Source organism: Barbus barbus, assembly GCF_936440315.1.
Source record: "Barbus barbus genome assembly, chromosome: 19".
In the NCBI taxonomy this organism is placed as follows: Eukaryota; Metazoa; Chordata; class Actinopteri; order Cypriniformes; family Cyprinidae; genus Barbus; species Barbus barbus.
In genome coordinates, this window is record NC_136747.1 from 23958901 (window position 1) to 23978589 (window position 19689).

Consider the following 19689-nt stretch of genomic DNA (forward strand, 5'->3'; position numbering starts at 1 on the left):
TTGTTGAATCAATGCCACGTAGAATTAAGGCAGTTCTGAAGGCGAAAGGGGGTCAAACACAGTATTAGTATGGTGTTCCTAATAATCCTTTAGGTGAGTGTATATTGATACTAACAAACCTGCTTTTAAAGGGTTTGTTTGATTGATCTTGTGAAATTTCATAATGATAAGATATTGTAAGTTTCCTCAGAAAACAGTAAATCTCTGTTATAAATGTGTCTGTTTTGTTCTGATGATGACACAGAAAGACGTGCAGAAGATGATCCAGAAGATTCAAGACATCAAACATTCAGCAGAAGTCAGAGAAGTGAGTTTAAAATAAATTAAATGAATATTAATTTAAATATTAGTTTATTTCAGTCTGCTTATATGTATTTGTTCCAGTCAGACCATCAGCCTGTGTTTTAGTGCTGGCATTTGCTCAAAAAGATTCATTCAGGAACGAATCGCCTCTATCAAATTATTATCACAGCAATCAGGCCCCCAGTTATTAGCATGATGTAATGTTTTGTAATTGACTGTGACACCGGAAATTTAAATATATGCACTTAATGAAATTTGAGGCATAGCCAAGGAAATATTTTCAGTAAATCACTTTTTACAGCTTACAACTATTTATTATTTATCGTATTTTGTAACACTATTGATGCACAAATGACACACTTACAGCTAATGTTCATTAGGTGGCACTATATACTGTAAACAGATTCATACAGTCATGGAAAACCAGGTAACATTAAGAAATTATAAAATAAATTGTATAATAATGGTGGTTTTAACAGAGATAGCAGGAGAAATGTTTCGTCCGCTGAGGATTAGGACACAAGATATAACCAAAAACCCCAGAGTACAGCTTGATTAGGACCCAGACTCTCTCCTGGGACAAACTAAGGCGCAATTTTCATATTTCTATAAACAGGGTCAACTGCATCTAAGAGGAGAGTCATGAGAAATTTTTAAACTAACATCTACAGATGAATGTTTTTAAAGAAGGTTGGAAAGATTATGTCTGCTCATGTTTTTCATCCTCATATTTTTGTTTCTGGACCTCTTGAGGTAAAATAGGCTATATTTGTACTCTTAAAAATGATATGATTGTCATTGCATTATATAACAAAATATCAAACCAAGCTGCATTTGTTTTAAATAATAAAACAGTAAAATTAGTGTTTTCTAGTGTTTGTGGTTGTTGGATGTTAGTGTTTGGTGTTGATAGTTAATGTGATTCTCTACACCTGCTAGACACTTGTGTGAACTTGAAGGGGTTCATATATCCACTAAAAAACACCGAAACATCAGACGATTAAAAGAAATGTGGAGTTAGTGAAGACAAAAGCATTTGTACAGACAATAGATCTGATATTTTGTATCTAATGAAAAGTCATGAAGGCATTTCTTGGAAAACCTTAATATCACAGACCATCACCTTTTAAGGATCACAGTCTCCATCGGTCCATATTTTCCACTGGATGTGTGTGTGACATTGTTCAAGTGTTGAGCTGCTGGACCACTACACCCACACTAAGCTACCACCTGTACTTCCTACTCTTTGTGCTTCAACTACCTGCGATGAAAAACCTTCTGGCATCAATCATTTTAGAAAATTCCATCCTAATGTTTAGGGCTGTGTGCCCTTATTTGGGAAAAACATTTACCAGAAATTTGGCATCTGGTAAAGGGGCAAAGAGTGAAGTAAAAATAAAAGTTTCACACGAGATTTAAAATCAAGCATAACTAAAAGCAAATATTAGAATTTCCTTCACATGGAGGACTTGTCCGTTGTCGTTAGGAGACAGAAAGTGCAATGTTAGGGTGGCATGATACTGTATATGCCAGATTAGTTGAACCTTTACATCTTCTATCACAGAAATGTACTCACATAAATGCCCCGTACATGAAAATAAAATAAAAAATATTGAAAATTCGTTTCAGACAGTGTATTAATTAGTTACTTAAATCCATGCTTTTTGGAAAACATAATCTGACTGAACCTTAAATGATATTTGAAAGTTCTCATATATATGTTACAAACATCTTTATGACAGGAAATACAACAGCAGGAGCAGTTTTACAGAAGGCATTCATGTGCAAAAATGCATCAAACATCTGTAAAAACCATCAAAAATATTTGTTTGAAAGCAACAAATAGGAATTAATATGTGAATATTTCTTGTGAGAATTATTAAAAGCATGCATTGGTGCATTAAAATAATTCACTGTTTAACCAACAACATATTCTGTCAATATGCATCATTACATGATTCAGTCCTTATTTTAAAAGGCCTGAAGTTTATGCAAACACATGGAAAATTACTCAAATGTAAATTCAAAAGACTAATGACAAAAACAGCATCTCAGGAAACTGAGACTTTGGCATTTACGCATGCTTGGTTCAAATGATTTGAGTTTATAAACTATAAAATGCATCAACCTGATCAAACATGTTCTAGTTTAGAAATTTTTAACACCCAGATTTGGGAGAATGTAACACCAAAACATTAATGTACATCATACATTTCATGTTTAAATGGTTATTTCAGAAATGTGTTTATATTACACAAAGGTCTGTTCACAATCAGCTTTAGCACATTTAAAAGAAGCAGTTGTGGGTTATTTGGCATTGCAGCTTTTGCAGAGAATCTTTGCTCCGTCTGGGAAGAATCCTGCTCCAACCAGAGACACCGAACACTCGGAGCACTTAAAACACGGCTGATGCCACTGACGCTCCTCAAACGAGATGTACTTCCCTTCTCCAAAACCTGAGGAAAAGATTCAGAGGTATTCTTTTGTGATGAGTGGTCTCTTCAATCTCTAAAACACCACGGTCATGATTAAACATTAAATATTTTCTAAAGACTGAAAGGATTACACGATAATAAGTCAGTAAAAAACAGGGCACTGTATTAATATGAATTTTCCATATTGATTATTCATCTGTTTTATTCATATTTTGAAATATTTATTGCATATAGTGTTGTGAGTTAGGGTTAGTTCTCATGGTTACAGATGATCACCTTATAGCTGTGAATTTCACTAACAACATCAAAACTTGCTCAACGGAGTGAAAAAAAGACTAATTTCAGGATATAACGTTTATGAAAAAAAATCTCTGCAAACACAACTTTTTCAGAACTTGCTCTGAGGTTAGTATCACTTTAAGATATTAAAACATATAAACAGTCTAGATATTTGACCCCGTCTTGACTTATAGTTCACGACCCGGTGGATGTTAGACTCTTGGGTTCTCAACTATCAAGCAAAACTATTTCAGACTGTCTCAACATTGTGAAAGAACCATCTGCCTCTAAACACATGACCCTGTTATGTGACAACTGTCTCTTGTTTCTTACAAAGCATTTCTGTTAGCAGCTGTAGGGACTGGTAATGAAGAGCGCTCTTGTTATAAGAGACACACCAACACACACTGACCTGTGATGGGTTTGTCACAGGCAGAGCATTTTTGGGCGTACAGGTTGCCGAAGCACTTCACACAGTATGGATCTTCACCCTGTGTCGTGAAAGGCTGTCCGGCGAGCTGCACTTTACAACCCGTACACAAGAAACATTCTTTATGCCAGGGCTCGTCTCTATATGTAACACCACCCTGAACCAAGATCTGGAAGAGAGAAGATCAATAAAAACACTTTAATTCACTATGATTTAAAGGTTGGCAATGGAATAAACACAATACTCAATATTTAGATTAATATTATAACCATATGCACTCTTTGATATAATGGCTCCAAAAGGGAGTTTTCACAGTGATACCATAGAAGAACCATTTTTTTTAATAGTGTGAAGAACATTTTAATGATCCTTTTTTAAAGGTTCTTCATGGAACCATCAATGCCTTTCTTGACAGTTTTCATCGCACCTGTTTGCAGTGGGCGCAGCGCGGGGCGAATCGTCCCTCGTAACAGGGCACGCAGTAATACTCGCCCTTATCTGGGATGAACGACTGGCCGCCGATGGGCTGCTCACAACCACAACAAACAAAGCATTCCTCGTGCCACACGCAACCTCCATACTCCAGCCGCTTGGACCCTGAGAGATCGAAAGCATTTCATATTAAACTATAAAACAAACTCTTAAACACATTGCCTACATTGAGAATACAATGTCTATATTAAGCAAAGCATTTAACTAATGGGAGCTCTTCAAAACATGTATTTTTGCCCAGTTAACATATCTTAAAATGCTTCGAAACAAGATTAATTTGATAAAACGAGATGAACAAGAAAAAACAAGTTAAAACCAAGTAAAAAATAAAATAAAATATCCATCTCAATTTAAAAGATATTGTTGCAAACATCAGATATTTGTACTGAGAAATAAGTAGCTAAAAATTACAAAAACTACTAAAAGATGAGTCATTCATATTTTAAATATAATATTTTTTAATATTAATGTTTTTCCATTCTCAGAAGTACATTGCAGTGTTGAAATGTTTCTGTTTGAATATGTTGTAAAAAATGTATTTATTCCTGTGAAGCAAAGCTGAATTTTACTCCATTACTGCAGTCTTCAGTTTCACAATATCCTCCAAAAATTATTGTAATATAATGATTTGCTGCTCAAAAACATTTATTATTATCAGTGTTAAAACTATGGAAGCCCATTTCTGCAACAGAAAAAAAAATGTAATTGCAACCTTTTTTTTTAAATCTCACAATTCTGACTTTTTTCACACAATTGTACATTTTCTGCAATTATGTGTTTATATCTCTAATTCTATTTTTTCCTCAGAATTGTATGATATAAAGTCACAATTGTGAGCTCATTAGTGGAAATTGTGAGATGCAATGTTTCAATTCGGAGAAAAAAAGTCAGACTGCGAGATAAATAGAAGCTAAAACAAACTAAAAAGAATCAATATAATAGTAATACTATTATGAAATATTAAAATGAATTTAAAAATACTATACCGTAGTAAAAGTACTAGCATCTAGATTAGACTCAAACATAACAGACACAAACTGAAAGCCATAAAAGTTAAACCTTATTTAATAGCTTTCATATGTTTTAGCTTGTTGCATCATTGCACAATCAGTGAATGTGCCTTTACCTGATTTCCTCTGAAAAACAGCCTCCCCTGTTTATTGACTACAGGTTTTCCTCAAGTGCTTTTAATTGCGTGTGGCTGATCGTGTCCGATAAGTAACTAGCAAGTACAAAGCTAAAGCTACACATGATGTCATGCTACACAACTTTGCGTACACTTGGGCCTGAACTGCCCTAGATCTACAAAAGCCTCCTGTGTGGGAGTTTTGTTTGAGGCGTGCCAAAATCGTAGGCTGGAAATGGCGCAATGGCTGGTATTTCAATAAAAATGCATGTAGAATCTGGAAATATATAAGCTGCAGATGCAACATACAGGTTTAGCGGGGAAACGGTTCACCTGATCTGTGTATAATGACTGAGAATGGGTGTGAAAATGAGCCCAGAGAGGGACTGAGACGGCCGGTCTGTTTTGAACGAGGGAGGAGAGATCTGCCATTTTCAGTTTGTAATTTTATCCTTTTGGAACATTCCCCATCTCTTATTTGTTTCTGAAAAGTTCCAGAGAGACAGAGGCAGGCGGCGGAGTGTAATTATGGGTAACGTAATGCCTGAGTGTTGGCGTTAGACCTGCAGGCGTGTGCACGAGTGTGGCCGGAGGCTGTCTCTCTCAGCTGAGCGTGTCTGTAATCACACTGTCACATCTCTACTGCTGCACCCTGATGCACAATCAAAACTCATTAACTCAGTTTCTGCTTTAATTGCCAGGGTGAGAAACACTTCAACTTCATTTCCTGAAGGATTACATCTGAAAGATTTCATATTTGTTGTGTATATGTTTGTGGTCTTTACATGAAAGACAGTTGTGATGCTTGGGACGTTCACACAATAGCCAAATGTGACCCTGGACCAGAAAACCAGTCTTAAGTGTCAATTTTTAATCTATCTATCTATCTATCTATCTATCTATCTATCTATCTATCTATCTATCTATCTATCTATCTATCTATCTATCTATCTATCTATCTATCTATCTATCTATCTATCTATCTATCTATCTGTCTGTCTGTCTGTCTGTCTGTCTGTCTGTCTGTCTGTCTGTCTGTCTATATGTCTGTCTGTCTGTCTGTCTGTCTATCTGTCTATCTGTCTATATGTCTGTCTGTCTGTCTGTCTGTCTATCTGTCTATCTGTCTATCTATCTATCTGTCTATCTATCTGTCTGACTGTCTGTCTGTCTATCTGTCTATCTGTCTATATGTCTGTCTGTCTGTCTGTCTGTCTGTCTATCTGTCTATATGTCTGTCTGTCTGTCTGTCTATCTGTCTATCTGTCTATATGTCTGTCTGTCTGTCTGTCTGTCTATCTATCTATCTGTCTATTTATCTGTCTATCTGTCTGTCTGTCTGTCTGTCTGTCTGTCTGTCTGTCTATCTATCTATCTATCTATCTATCTATCTATCTATCTATCTATCTATCTATCTATCTATCTATCTATCTATCTATCTGTCTGTCTGTCTGTCTGTCTGTCTGTCTATCTGATATTGTAAGATGTTTTCAGGTTTTTGAATGAAGTCTCGTTATTATATTATTACAATTTAAATAACTGTTTTCTGTTACAATAAATTTTCAAATGTAATTTATTCTTGTAATGCAAAACTGAATTTTCAGCATTATTGCGCCAGTCTTCAGAGTCACATGATCCTTTAGAAATCATTCTAATATACTGATTTGATGATCAAGAAACATTTTTGTTATTATCAATGTTGAAAACTATGGAAGCCCATTTCCGCTACAGAATAATAATAATAATAATGAAAAAATGTAATTGCAACTTTTTTTAAATCACACAATTCTGACTTTTTTACTTACAATTCCAAGTTTATATTTCACAATTCTTTTATTTTCACAGAACTGTGAGTTTATTTCATGCAGTTGCGTGTTTATAGACGTTCTCGCAATTCGGAGTTTATATTTTTTCCCTCAGAATTGTTCGATAAACTCACATTTGCGAGGTCATAAGTTGCAATTCTGAGGAAAAAGTCATAATTGTGAGATGCAAACACACCTTCGTGAGAAAGAAAGTCAGAATTGTGAAATAAAAAGTCGCAATTACTTTTTAAAATCCATGGAAGAAAAAAGCTTACATAGAAAACTTACATATTTTGGTGGAAACTGTGATTTTTTTTTTAAGGATTCTTTGATGAATATACATTTCAAAATCTCACCATTCATTTAAAATAGAAATCTTTTGTAACATTATAAATGTCTTCTCTGTCGCTTTTGGTTAATTTAACATATAGCTGCTGAATAAAACAATTTATTTAGAAAAAAAAAAAAAATCTTACTGACCTCAAACTTTTGAATGGTAGTGTATATAAAACAGCATATGCATGTGTGTTTAGGAACTGTACCTGGCATCACAGTCTTCCTGCAGGCCACACATTTAGATGAAAACTCACTGCAGTAACAGTCGTTACACACCAGGGCGTCTTCCTGACAGGTGAACGGCTCGTCCGCCAGCGAACGTCTACAGCGCGAGCAGCGGAAACAGTGTTCGTGATAATGCCTGTCCTCATAATATAGCTCCTGAAAACAGACAGCACAGCAACATATACATATGTCAGTTCAAATATAAATTACATTAATTATTTAAAGCATGCAATACTTGGTTTATTGAATTTAGTTTAGCGCTTGTAACAGTGCATGAGACTGAAAATCATGGACAGTTGGAGAAAGTAGCCATGGCATGTTGCTTTCAGGATACTAGAACCTGTTAGTCCATAGAAATGTGCATTTTACTCCATTGAATCAGTTACGTCATCAAACTGTGAGTCAAAGGTCCCTGCACAGCTGAACGAAAGGTGAAATGAGTTGACGCAGCTGCTTGTGCAGGAAGTTGAAGCAAAACAGATCTTGCTGTTCTCTGTCATTTCCACTACCATGAAAGGAATAGTTCGAGACCTTTACGTAATAAAAAGACATGCTTTGCTACTGATCCAAGCTCTCAAAGATCAGACGGCCGTTAATACAGAACACAGAACAGAAGCTTCTTGTGTTTTACACACTCAAGGCCTTCCAGTAAAGATGTGAGAAATCACATCTGACCTCACCGTCTCTATGTATACTAGATCTGTTGATGTATGTTGATGAAGTTGATGAAGCTGAATCAAATTAGATTAGATGGAATTCAAATCTGCAGATGACTGATGAAGAAAGATGAAGGAAAACACAGAAAGAGAGCAAGCGAGTATTAGTATTTATGTAGTGTGTATTTCTCCCAGTGGATCTATAACTCAGACAGTGAGCGGTGCGCTTTGGCGTCTGTGGCCTGCTCTGTTTTCATTGGCCATCTGCTTCACTTCTCTGTCGCGCGTGACCGTGACCGTGACCTTGACCAGCTTTGAGGATGCAAATCTATGACGAATGATATGCATCATCTGTAAATGGTGTAGTGAATTTACTTCTCTGTGTGTAAACTCACTCAAGAACAATCATAAAATATATGAACACAAACACTTAATTATAATAAAAGTGGACGGAATGCAATCGATTGTTTAAAAATACCATGGAAGTTTGTGCTGGTATCAGATATAAACCATATGAAAAATACCATGGTAATAAATGATTGCCATAATATTTGCATGGTACTACAAGGCTTTAAACCCATACAAAACGAATTGTGGAGGTTCCATGGTACAGTGATGGTATCACATGTTAATATTATGGTACTTTGAAAACTTAAGTACTGAAATTTATTCATCATTGTACTCCAAGGTAAAAATGCATAATTGTAAATTGTAAATAAAATAAAATATAAAATACCATGTGTATGTATATGTATATATATATATATATATGTGTGTGTGTGTGTGTGTGTATTATAGGTAAAATAATTGTTACTCAAATGTATTAAAAATTTTCAAAATTGTTTGAATATAAATAAATATTAATGAATTAAAATATATATTTATATATTAATTAATGCACACACAAACACACATTATTTAATGTAATATTATATATATATATATATATATATATATATATATATATATATATATATATATATATATATATATATATATAATAAAATGTGTTAATTAATTAGGTAAAATAAATGGTACTCCAAAGGTTCTTATAAATATTATGGATTATTATAAAATTCTAAATGGGTGTGTCTAAACATTAAATAAAAATATGTTTTTATTCATATATATTATTGATACATTTTTTATAAAAATTACAATAATATCTAATATATTCTGTAATATTTTATATAATTATTTAGGTAAAATAATCCAATAATAACCTTTTTTTTTTTAAATATACCATACTAAAATTCATAGCCAAATTCATTCAATTTCTATCATACTGTAATTGAATCCCATAGATGCTGATACCTAAAGCACTCACCCGTGAATTGTGTTCGATGAGCTCTTTGCACTCCTGGCAGGTGTTTGCGTACAGACGGTCGTAACAGGGGACGCAGTGGGGAACGTCATCCACCTGGATGTATTTCCTGCCGTACAGAGACTCCTTACAGCTGTCACAGTCGAACGGCTCTGACATGACGCTCCACTCCTCTCTGACTCATGCAGCACAGTCAACAGATTGAGAAGCACTCTAGGCCTAAAGCAAAACAAGATTTAAAGAAAGTTGTCATTGAGTAATTAGCTGTGAGCTGTGCTAAAGAGAGTCTTGCCACATCAGAAAGTGCCGTGCAATTTATATAGCCTGTAATCAAAGAGGAATCTGTTTTGATTTGTAATCAGCTGTAATTCTTTCATCACAGTAGGCCTGAAGGTTTCTAATTAAATGACCGGTGTAAATTTAAATTAAATAGGCCTACTCTGTGTGTGTCGAGAGAATGAAAGTAAGACAGAGAGCAAGGGAGCCTGCCAAAAGACACACTAGGGATCTGAGTCTAGTCTGTTATCTCTGATTAAACGGATAAGACGGTCATCAGGATCCAGTGGGGAAACAAGTGGTCATTCTATATGTGTGTGTTAAATATGTGATCATAACTGTGTGTGTCCTGGACAGGGCGTGAGAATAAAAAGATTCCCACACTGAAAATGCAACAAATCTCCTCTAACTCCTCTCTACAAACTGAAATGCCATTCACAATCCAATTTAACTTCTGTAATGTGACGCATAATGTGATGCATTTCAGAGCAAAACTGGATATTCAACGAGAAAGCATACAAGGTGGGATGAAGTCAATGCAGAGGCATGTAGTTCAAGATTATGAAAACAAGCATCGTTTTTAGCAACATGCTAAAACATGTATTGATGAACTATTCGGTTTAAGATCACCTGGGATTTTTAAAAGAAAAAGCATTTTTGGATAAAACCATTTAACAAATGCACTAGTCATTTAACCCGCATTTAGTGCGTTAGAAAAATGTCAGTTTTTTTTTTCTCACATATTGAACATTTCAATTCATACGAACATTTTAATGTCAATATTTCAGTATTTAACCAGACATTATCACAAAATAAAATGCTTAAAACTAAACTCTAAAAAATTTATACAATTATGTTAAATTAAATAAAATACGACAATAAAATAATAAAATAAAATTTAAAACGAAAAAAAAAATGAAAATATGCACACTTAAAGCATTTCATTATCTGGTCCAACTTAATTAATAAATAAAATTAAATAAAGATGCACACAATATTTTGTATTAAACCTCTGGCACACAAATACTGTGTTCATTTAATTCTCATATAATGAAATAAATTATACTGATATGAACATTTCAATGTCCATATATATATAATAATTGTGAAATAACAGAATAATGTATTTAACCAGTCGTTATCACAAGATAAGCTTCATTCATCTTACTTCATTTAGTTCCTTTTAACTTTTTATTTTGATTATTTTGGGGGAATCAAGTTCTAATGAAGAAGGTTGAAAACCTAAATGGCCTTTACCATATGATTAAAAACATACGGTAGGAATTCAATATAACAAGTAAATGGCAAACTCAATAAAGTGTGTAGTTTTTCTCTGCCTGCATCAATTGACCCACTGTAATTCCTGCTTTGCTCTGGCATTCTTTGTGGGAGTCTTTCTGATTGTAGAACATGCGGATCTAATGAGATGTAAAACTCCCCAGGGGTAAGAAAACATCAGAACTCCCTTTTATGACAGTGATAGCGCGGTCTCCCCCTCTTTCACATCCTGTTCTCACCCCCAAATGAGCCAACGGCCCTGTAAACTGGAAGTAGTTATGAATCATGCTTACATTCCCCCAAAACCATATTGTTTTTGTTGAGAAATGACGATAGCAGTGCAGTGCAAGACGCTTGATATAAACAACAGAAGATTCCTTCATGAGGATCGAGAGGTTTGGCAGTCAAATGTTTGGACACACTGTCATATTCTTTTCCACATTGTGCAGTACTAGTCAAGACAGCAAAACTAACACACACAAAAATAACACAAATGGAAATATGGGAATTATGTAGTGACCAAACCATGTGGCACAATGGTAAATATTGTATATTAGAACTACTTCTTTATCTAGAGTCCAGCTCTGCTCACTCTGGACATCAACCAACATCATGGGGTGGGATGCTTTTCAAACACTACCGAACTCATTCATTGAATAAAATAAAATAAAATAACTCCCACTTATACCGAACACTACTATGGGAGTTTACATGTATGACACGCACTTAAAGTTCACTATATGGTCCAGCTGATTCATAAATTGCAAAAAAATAAAACAAAATAATCAAATAAGGGGACACTTAATTTCTAGCGATTATCGTCAATTTGATTGCACAGATACTATTTAAACTAAACTGAGCTAGACAATGACATCTCTGGATTCAATTATGAAATGCCTTTAACTGAAAATTTAATGTTTAATCTTATTATTGTACATTACTGACAGTCTATCTTCCAATTTGATACTGTTAAGTGCTTTGACACAATCTGTATTGTTAAAAGCGCTATATAAATAAAGGTGAGAAAAAAAATAAAGATGTACGGAAGCGTATTGCATTCACTTGAGGAAAAAAAATCTACTCTGTTTTTCTGAATTAACGAGTTAATTATCTCAGAATTACGAGATAATTAAGTCATTAATTCAGAAAAACAGAGCAAAAACTTTTTTTTTTCATTAAAAATGATCTCGTAATTCTGAGATAACTCGTTAATTCAGAAAAACAGAGCAAAAACTTTTTTTATGAAAAATTATCTTGTAATTCTGAGATAATTAACTCGTTAATTCAGAAAAACAGAGTAGATTTTTATTTCCTCAAGTGAATGCAATACACTTCCGTAAAGATGTACAAGTCATCCATAATAAAAATAAAAATGCACACTTAAAGCAGTTCTGCTCCAACATCCAGTCCAACACCTCCATAAATAAAGTAAAATAAAAATGTACAAAAATTAAAACAAAAATATAGTAAAATAAACATAAAACACAACAACGAGGGAGTTTACAGGATGCACATTTAAGGCAGTTCACAAACTGGTCCAACTCATACATAATAAAAAATAAATAAATGAATAAAATAAGATAAAAAATAAAAATAAAATGCAAACTTAAAGAGATAGCTCATCCAAAAATGAAAATTCTGTCATTAATTACTCACCCTCATGTCATTTCAAACCCGTGAGATGTACCCGTGTATAGTTTACGCAGAAAGATGAAGGGAATGTGGGAATCATTCCAAGTAGCCCAGTTCTCAGATAATAGGTGACACTTTCCTACTACACTAACATACCAGAGAATGTGTGTCTCGCCATGTTAGACATGTCAGATTTTAACAGACAACATCTCACAAAAGAGTGTCTGTGTGTCTGAGCCATAGTATTACCTTTCACAAAATGACTGAATGGAAAAGACCTGGAAAAATTAACACAGACCTCAACAGATCTCACATTTTCTATTAAAAAAACCCCAGACAAACAAAAAAAAAAAAATTTTTTTTACAAAGCTTCTAGACCAGGGGTCAACAAGTTCGGTCCTGGAGGGCCGGTGTCCCTGCAGAGTTTAACTCCAACCCTAATCAAACACACCTGAAGAAGTGTGGTCTTACTAGGTAGTGTGGAATCAAGGTCTTACTAGGGCTGTGCAATTAATCGAATTCTGCCAATCACTGAACCGGCTTTACTGACGCGGTGCGCATGATAATCGAATTCGATTTAATTGCACAGTCCTATTACTAGGTATACTTGAAACTTCCAGGCAAGTGTGTTGAGGCAAGTTGGAGCTTAACTCTGCAGGACACCGGCCCTCCAGGATGACCCCTGTTCTAGACTTATAGTAGGTCTGGAACTAAAAACTGTTTGAAAATCACTTTGACAGTTTTTACACTACTTTTTCTTAAATATGATTAATTAAATACAAACTGTTTGCAACCAGTCAAACAGTGAATGATAAAAAAAAATAAAAAATCCACATGAAATCAGATCTCATCATTCAGACTGACATGCATTAACAAAAATCTGATTTGAACTGCATTTCAAACCAAGCCACCACACTAATGTTCAATCAACAAAAGCTTGTTTTTGATCACATTTCAGACTAAATGTATCCTCTTTTTCTCATTAACTACCGTATCTTCTAAAGATCAAACGTGATTTTATTCCAAATAATGCTACATAACTTTCTCCATTACCTAAGTCTGCCATCTAAAGCAGAACATCGGTGAAAAACTAATCAAATAAATTCCACAGCATTCCCACATGATTAAACCTGCTTCCACAAGTCGCAGATTAACGACTTTGCATAACAAGTAATATTTTCCAATCCACATGCACACACTTCATCAACAAGACGATCTTAGATTCGTGATGCCGCCCATACAAAAACAGTACAGACTTTCAAAGACCCCATGCAATGGCAAATCCAGGAAACGCGTCTCTGTTCTGGTTCCACCTCATATATTTCCTAAGCCGCAGGTCTCCAAAGAAACACGCTGCTAAATGGTCTGTAAAACCCAAAATTAGAACAACAAGAACTTTCTTTGAATGTGGTTTCCACAGGTATTCAATGTACCGGAGTCCAGCTTATTCAGTGCACCATGTGTTATGAGAAGAAAATATAAATTCTTAATTTTACACAAAATCACTCACACTTATTGAAGCACATAGTACATGTTGTTCAGCAACTGCAAAAGTTTCCAACCCCATTGTTCAGTGTGTGGAAAATTAACCAGCTGGTTAAGTGTGTGCGTGCGCTCTGGTAGTTATTTGTTTGCTGAGGTCTATGTGCCAATGAAATTATTGCTATTGAACACCTGCGGGCCAAATGTCAATGTTATTAAAGCTTTGTTTCATTTTGAAGTCATTCCAAACGAATCCATCCACACATTAAAATGTGTTGTTTGTTGATTTTAAATGTAGCCCAGATTTAGAGTACCACAAAATTGCTTAATGTCCACTTGCGTGTAAACTCGTAGTTAAACTTAACATTTCACATATTTCTGACAGATGTTCAGTCTGTGAGTTTGTAGGTTTGGGAATAAAATGACAAGAACTCATTTTATTAGAATAAACAGCAGGAAAAGTGAGAATGGCAAAATTAAGAATTCTATGTAATTAAGCAAACTATAAATATATATATATATATTCATTTCTTAATAAAATATTTAGAAATACCATAGTTAAAGAGTAAGTATAACTATTAATTCCCATATTTCTGACCAGTTTTATAGCTGAAAAAGTCAGACTGGGAAAATGAGAAAGATTTGGAAGCAAAACGAAGAATTCTGGGAAATGAAGCAAACTGTCATTAAAGCAAAACTAGTGCAGATTAAAGTGCAAATTCCAGTCTGGAGAATAAATACCAATTTGGGGTACGTAAAGACATTTAATTCTGAGTCTAATATCTTGGTTGAGATCTTGGGAGGGTTGTTTACTCTTAAGAACAATGTGTCTTCCTGCCATGGGACGTGTTAGAGCCAACTTCTGCTGTTTAGCAAACAACACAACCATCATATGATGCTTATTAAACATTTAAACACCAGACAGGTTTTATTATGTGAGGAGAAAGGAATGCATTGCTTTCCTTATCCAGTCTTGCATGCATTCTGAAAGTATTCCTCAAAAAGTTTTCTCTCACATCTACACTGATCTTAGACATCATTTGACTAACACAACCATGTGCTAAATATAACGAACTCATGTATTATTATGTATTATCACGCATTATTTTACACTACAAACTAAATAATTGCACAAATCCTTCAACATTAAGAGAAAGATTTGAGACAATCATTTGCAAAATGCATAGCACAGTCACTTAGGGTACATTTCCACAACAATGATGTACTAAAAACTGAAAAGTTTCTCATTTGCGCTTTGCATTTCTCATATCGTTTCATATCTTTTTCCAAAAACGTTCACTTTGAAATGTTTTCAGGCACCCAAAAAAGCCTAATGTCACGTAAATGAAAGGCCAAAATGCAATAAACATTCCCCATTTTTAATTGAACGATTGCTTTTTTCAGTTGTTGGTCACTTTGGATAAATGTCTGCTGAATAAATTTAAATGTAAACCATGTGTTCTTATCTAAAACAATAAAAAACATTGTATAATACAAAAATATAAAAGATTTGAAAAATATAAATATTAAATTATAAACTTAAAAAACCTAAATATAAATTAGAAATGTTGTCTTGGCAACTAACTGAAACTTAAATGTAAAAGTATTACAATTACTAAAAATTTAATTAAATTAAAACTAAATAGAAATATTTATTAAAACAAAAAACGTTAGACTAAATTACAAAAACACAAAACAAAAATTAAAATGAAAATATAAAAATGAAAGCTAATTCAAAACAATAATAAATACTTGAATAATTACAGTGTATATTGGCCGGAGTACATTGGAAACTGCATAAAAATGCCCAGGCAATTATCACACACACTGAAATATTGCAATAAAACTGCAGTTCATATTGTTCTAACACTTTCACTGAAAAAAATGATATATTTTCAAATGAAACAAAATAACAAAAAGATTAAAAAAAAGGAGATAGATACCACATTAGAAGGAGATACCACATGAATTTGCTGTAGCAAAAACACTCCAATTATGGCAAAATTGAAATCAAGCTAAGCCAACATTTCAACCCTCGCGCTGCACTGAAACCATTGCTGATCCATTACCTAATTTGGTGTTCCTAGACAAAAATGAGCAGCTTCTTAAATTGCTGTTAAATCATAAATCTCGTTATTGTACATTATAACCAAATCTTGGATTCAGTCTTTAGAGCATAAGCTCAGATCAATGAGGCCTAAGATCAGTCAATTAAAAAAAAAACAATGCAAAACCTGTACTGGTACAGGCTGGGAAGTCCACAACAAGGTGAAATAAATTGTTATTATACCCTGTGTGAGCAAAGTCAGTAAGGTTTAGTCCAAAGCCATACCATTAACTAGCATTTTCAGGGAAAAGAAAATCCTCTTTTGGTCAAAATAACCGGAACACAACATGAGGTTTAAGTCAATTTAAGTGAATATGTTTAATCAAAATATTTAAGTAGACAAATATAACAAAAAAGTCATGTAAATAGTTGCCTTTGTTGTTATAAAAGATGTCTGAAGAGCTCATTTTTTTATAATGCATTTTGTGTTCACTGGCATGTCTCCAGCTATTGTGTCTGTGCCCTGTACCACCCTGTGGGAATGCCTCTGTGGTCAGGGCCATGGTTGGGTAAGAATTTGATGGTTTCAAAAAGGGCAAACAAAGACATTTTTCTGCCTAAAAATGGCACATTCCACTCTCCGGGCAGAAAAACCAGATGGAGTTCTTAGAAGACCAGCATTTCTGCCAGTTACTCATGGAGAAAGACCAAAAACATGATGTGGTCACAGCCCCCCACCTCCATTTACACCCATCCGTTCAGACCCCATAATAACGTGTTTGCTGGATAAGAGTGGAAACTATTCCATTAAGTGCCAAACTCACTGTACGCCTGGAAGTCACTGGTGACATCATGCACTTAGATGGTGGAAAAATCGAGGCGTGCGAGTGCGGACACCGCAGTTTGCTTGCAGATAGAGAATGAATACCAATGTTAGTCTTAATTACTCTTTTACAAGCCATATTTACCCTGCTCTATAAACAAGCATCATGTTTACCTCACTGGCACCTTCCCATAATGCCATGTTCCATCCATGTCTGCCATTAACGAAACCAAATAAGACAGCTCTTTAAAAAGGTGTTAAAGTTAGCGTTGCAGTATGTAACAGAGCAAAAATTAGGTCAAATACATATTTTACGCACATGTTGTTTGCAAGCATGTGGTCCCATAATACATGCTTAATGAGTTACTGTGGCGGTGATGACGTACTTCTGGACTCTGAACCTTCAAATGACTATGCCATTAAATGATCATTTCCCCTTGGATACCAAAGTATTCACATTGGAAGTCTTTTAGGCATATTTGATTGTGCACTCAATTAGAAATGATAGCCTTAATTCAGCCTTAATTCTTATGTTAATGTCTGTTAAATTATATATCATATTAGACAGACCTTCTAAAAATATAAATCCTCTCATCATTTACTTATGTAGTTCCAAACCTTAAAATATTTTGAAGAATGTTGGTAACCAAACAATTTTGTTTCCCATTGACATCCTTCATATGTTTGTATATATAAGAACCAAAACTGTTTGGTTACCAACATTCTTCAAAATATCTTCTTCTAAGACTTACTTTCTACTGCAGAACATAAATTGTTAATTGTAAAAGATATTTTGAAGAAAATTGGTAACCAAATTGTTTTGGTTCCCATTGGCTTACATTGTATTTTGGTCCATATAATGGAAGCCAATGGGAACCAAAAGTGTTTGGGTACCAAAATTCTTCAAAATATCTTCTTTTGTGTTCTGCATAAAGAATGTTGGATGACAAAACACTGACTTCCAATTATATGGACAAAAACTACAATGGAAGTCAATGGGAATCAAAACTGTTTGGTTACCAGTATTCTTCAAAATACACTATATTGCCAAAAGTATTGGGTCACCCCCTTCTAATGAACATGTTTGACTACTTTAGTCATTTCTATGAGTACAAACCTTAATGTTACAAACCAAAGCTAAAAACAAGTGTGTTATAATTCATGATTTGAGCCTAATAAATGAGAACCTTAAAAAAATAAAACTTCATAAGGACCTGTAATGTCTTCCTAAATGTCTTTCACTTCTAGAGTTCTTCACGGAGTTCCTGGGTAGTTCTTGTAGCATTCATCTGCAAGAAAGTGCATCTAATTTATTAACACTCTGGAGAGGGACAGTCAAATAATTTCCACAAGGTTTTAAACCTCATTAATCAATTCAGATCCAGCGGTTGAAGTTACGGTAAGGTCTATAAATCCTGCCCTTAGTGGAAAGTGCTCTTCTATTCATCATTGAGCACAACTGTGGCTCCATGAATCTTACTCAGAAACAGTGAGTGTCCACAAAACTGCATCCCTCAAATTTATGTGCACCAGCAATGAGCGCCATAATTCCCTTCAGGTCAACAACAGTTTCAGAGCAGTCACTATTTTGGTGGATTGAGTCCCAAAGACCAATGTTTTCAAACACTAAAGCTGATTAACTGATCTGATCCTCACTCTTTGTTCTTTCAAGGGAATATCAAGGTCAGCAGTGGTGCAAAACAAGTTATATTTACATGTAGTGTAACTTAAGACACATTACTCTACTTTGGCAAAACATTGATGGTATCAGATGGGAATACCAGTGTTGTGGTATTTTAATCAAGCTTTTTTTCCCACATTGTTTTAAAGCAACTTTATAATTTTTAATTGTTCTCATTTAGCAGAGTAGAGCTCGGTATAGGATAGTTTTAGGAGAGAAAATGTACATTAATTTGGTAATCATTTAATATGGTGTGTTTAAATATAGCATGGTATGGTTGGTATCACCACAGTGCTGTTTGTAAATCTGGGAATGAGAAAAGACACTGGGGACAAAGAAGTGTGGGCAAATTCAATCTTAATACTGGTGAGAATAGAGAGAGATATAGTGTGTGTGATCTACTGTATTTCGGACAAAAATGCTGCCTTTTTCGCCGAGCCCCTGGGGTGCCATACACACACGCACGGACGCACACACAGTCCAATGAATCTGTCATTGTTTTATAGAAAATGTAAACTGTACTACTTTGAGCCTATTCCAAAGTTACTGTACTGTAGCGGAAATGAACAGCATGAAATCAGTGCTGCTTTAACAAGCTTTTCAAACCAGAGGTCCACAGAATATATATAGTCCATTATATATATATATATATATTAATTAGAAATTAATGACCAGTGAAAAAATTCAGTACTAGTGAATAAGTTTTAGTAAAAAAATTTAATAATAAAAAATGAAAAAAGTAACTAAATGATTAAATAAAATGAACATTTAAATAAATAAATTGAACTTGATCATCTGTAAATACATCAAACACACCTCACGCTTTCCACTGAAACTAATCGACCAGAAAACAATAGCAAGCTTTCCCTATAGACGCTATTAGAAGACATATTATAATTCAGCTTGTAAAACTGAATAATTCTGCTCTTTTCCTATTCTACAGTAAGTTGAGATCTTACCGTGGTGTTGAAACGTCCAGCTGATCTGGCCCTGTGCACAGTGTTTAAAGTCTGTCTGAGAGACTGCAGTTTTTCCCATGAAGCACATCACACGGAGTTG

The 19689-nt window shown here is 34.4% G+C and overlaps 1 protein-coding gene across 4 annotated transcripts; it reads right to left on the reverse strand.

Moving 5' to 3' along the window:
• Positions 1-600: 600 nt before the first annotated feature.
• Positions 601-19685, reverse strand: LOC306884889 (four and a half LIM domains protein 3-like). 4 transcript variants are annotated; one of them, XM_079441122.1, is made up of 7 exons: positions 19590-19647; positions 18164-18238; positions 9415-9630; positions 7413-7587; positions 3875-4044; positions 3430-3616; positions 601-2759 (listed from the first exon to the last, which is right to left on the reverse strand). In XM_079441122.1, the coding sequence occupies exons 3-7, from the start codon at positions 9568-9570 to the stop codon at positions 2611-2613; spliced, it is 837 nt and encodes a 278-aa protein (XP_079297248.1). In that variant the 5' UTR covers positions 9571-9630; positions 18164-18238; positions 19590-19647; the 3' UTR covers positions 601-2610. The 4 variants fall into 4 exon arrangements, with proteins under 4 accessions (XP_079297248.1, XP_079297247.1, XP_079297249.1 ...); XM_079441123.1 differs by having other exon boundaries at positions 602-2759; positions 7461-7587; positions 19590-19646; XM_079441121.1 differs by lacking the exon at positions 18164-18238 and having other exon boundaries at positions 19590-19685.
• Positions 19686-19689: the final 4 nt, after the last annotated feature.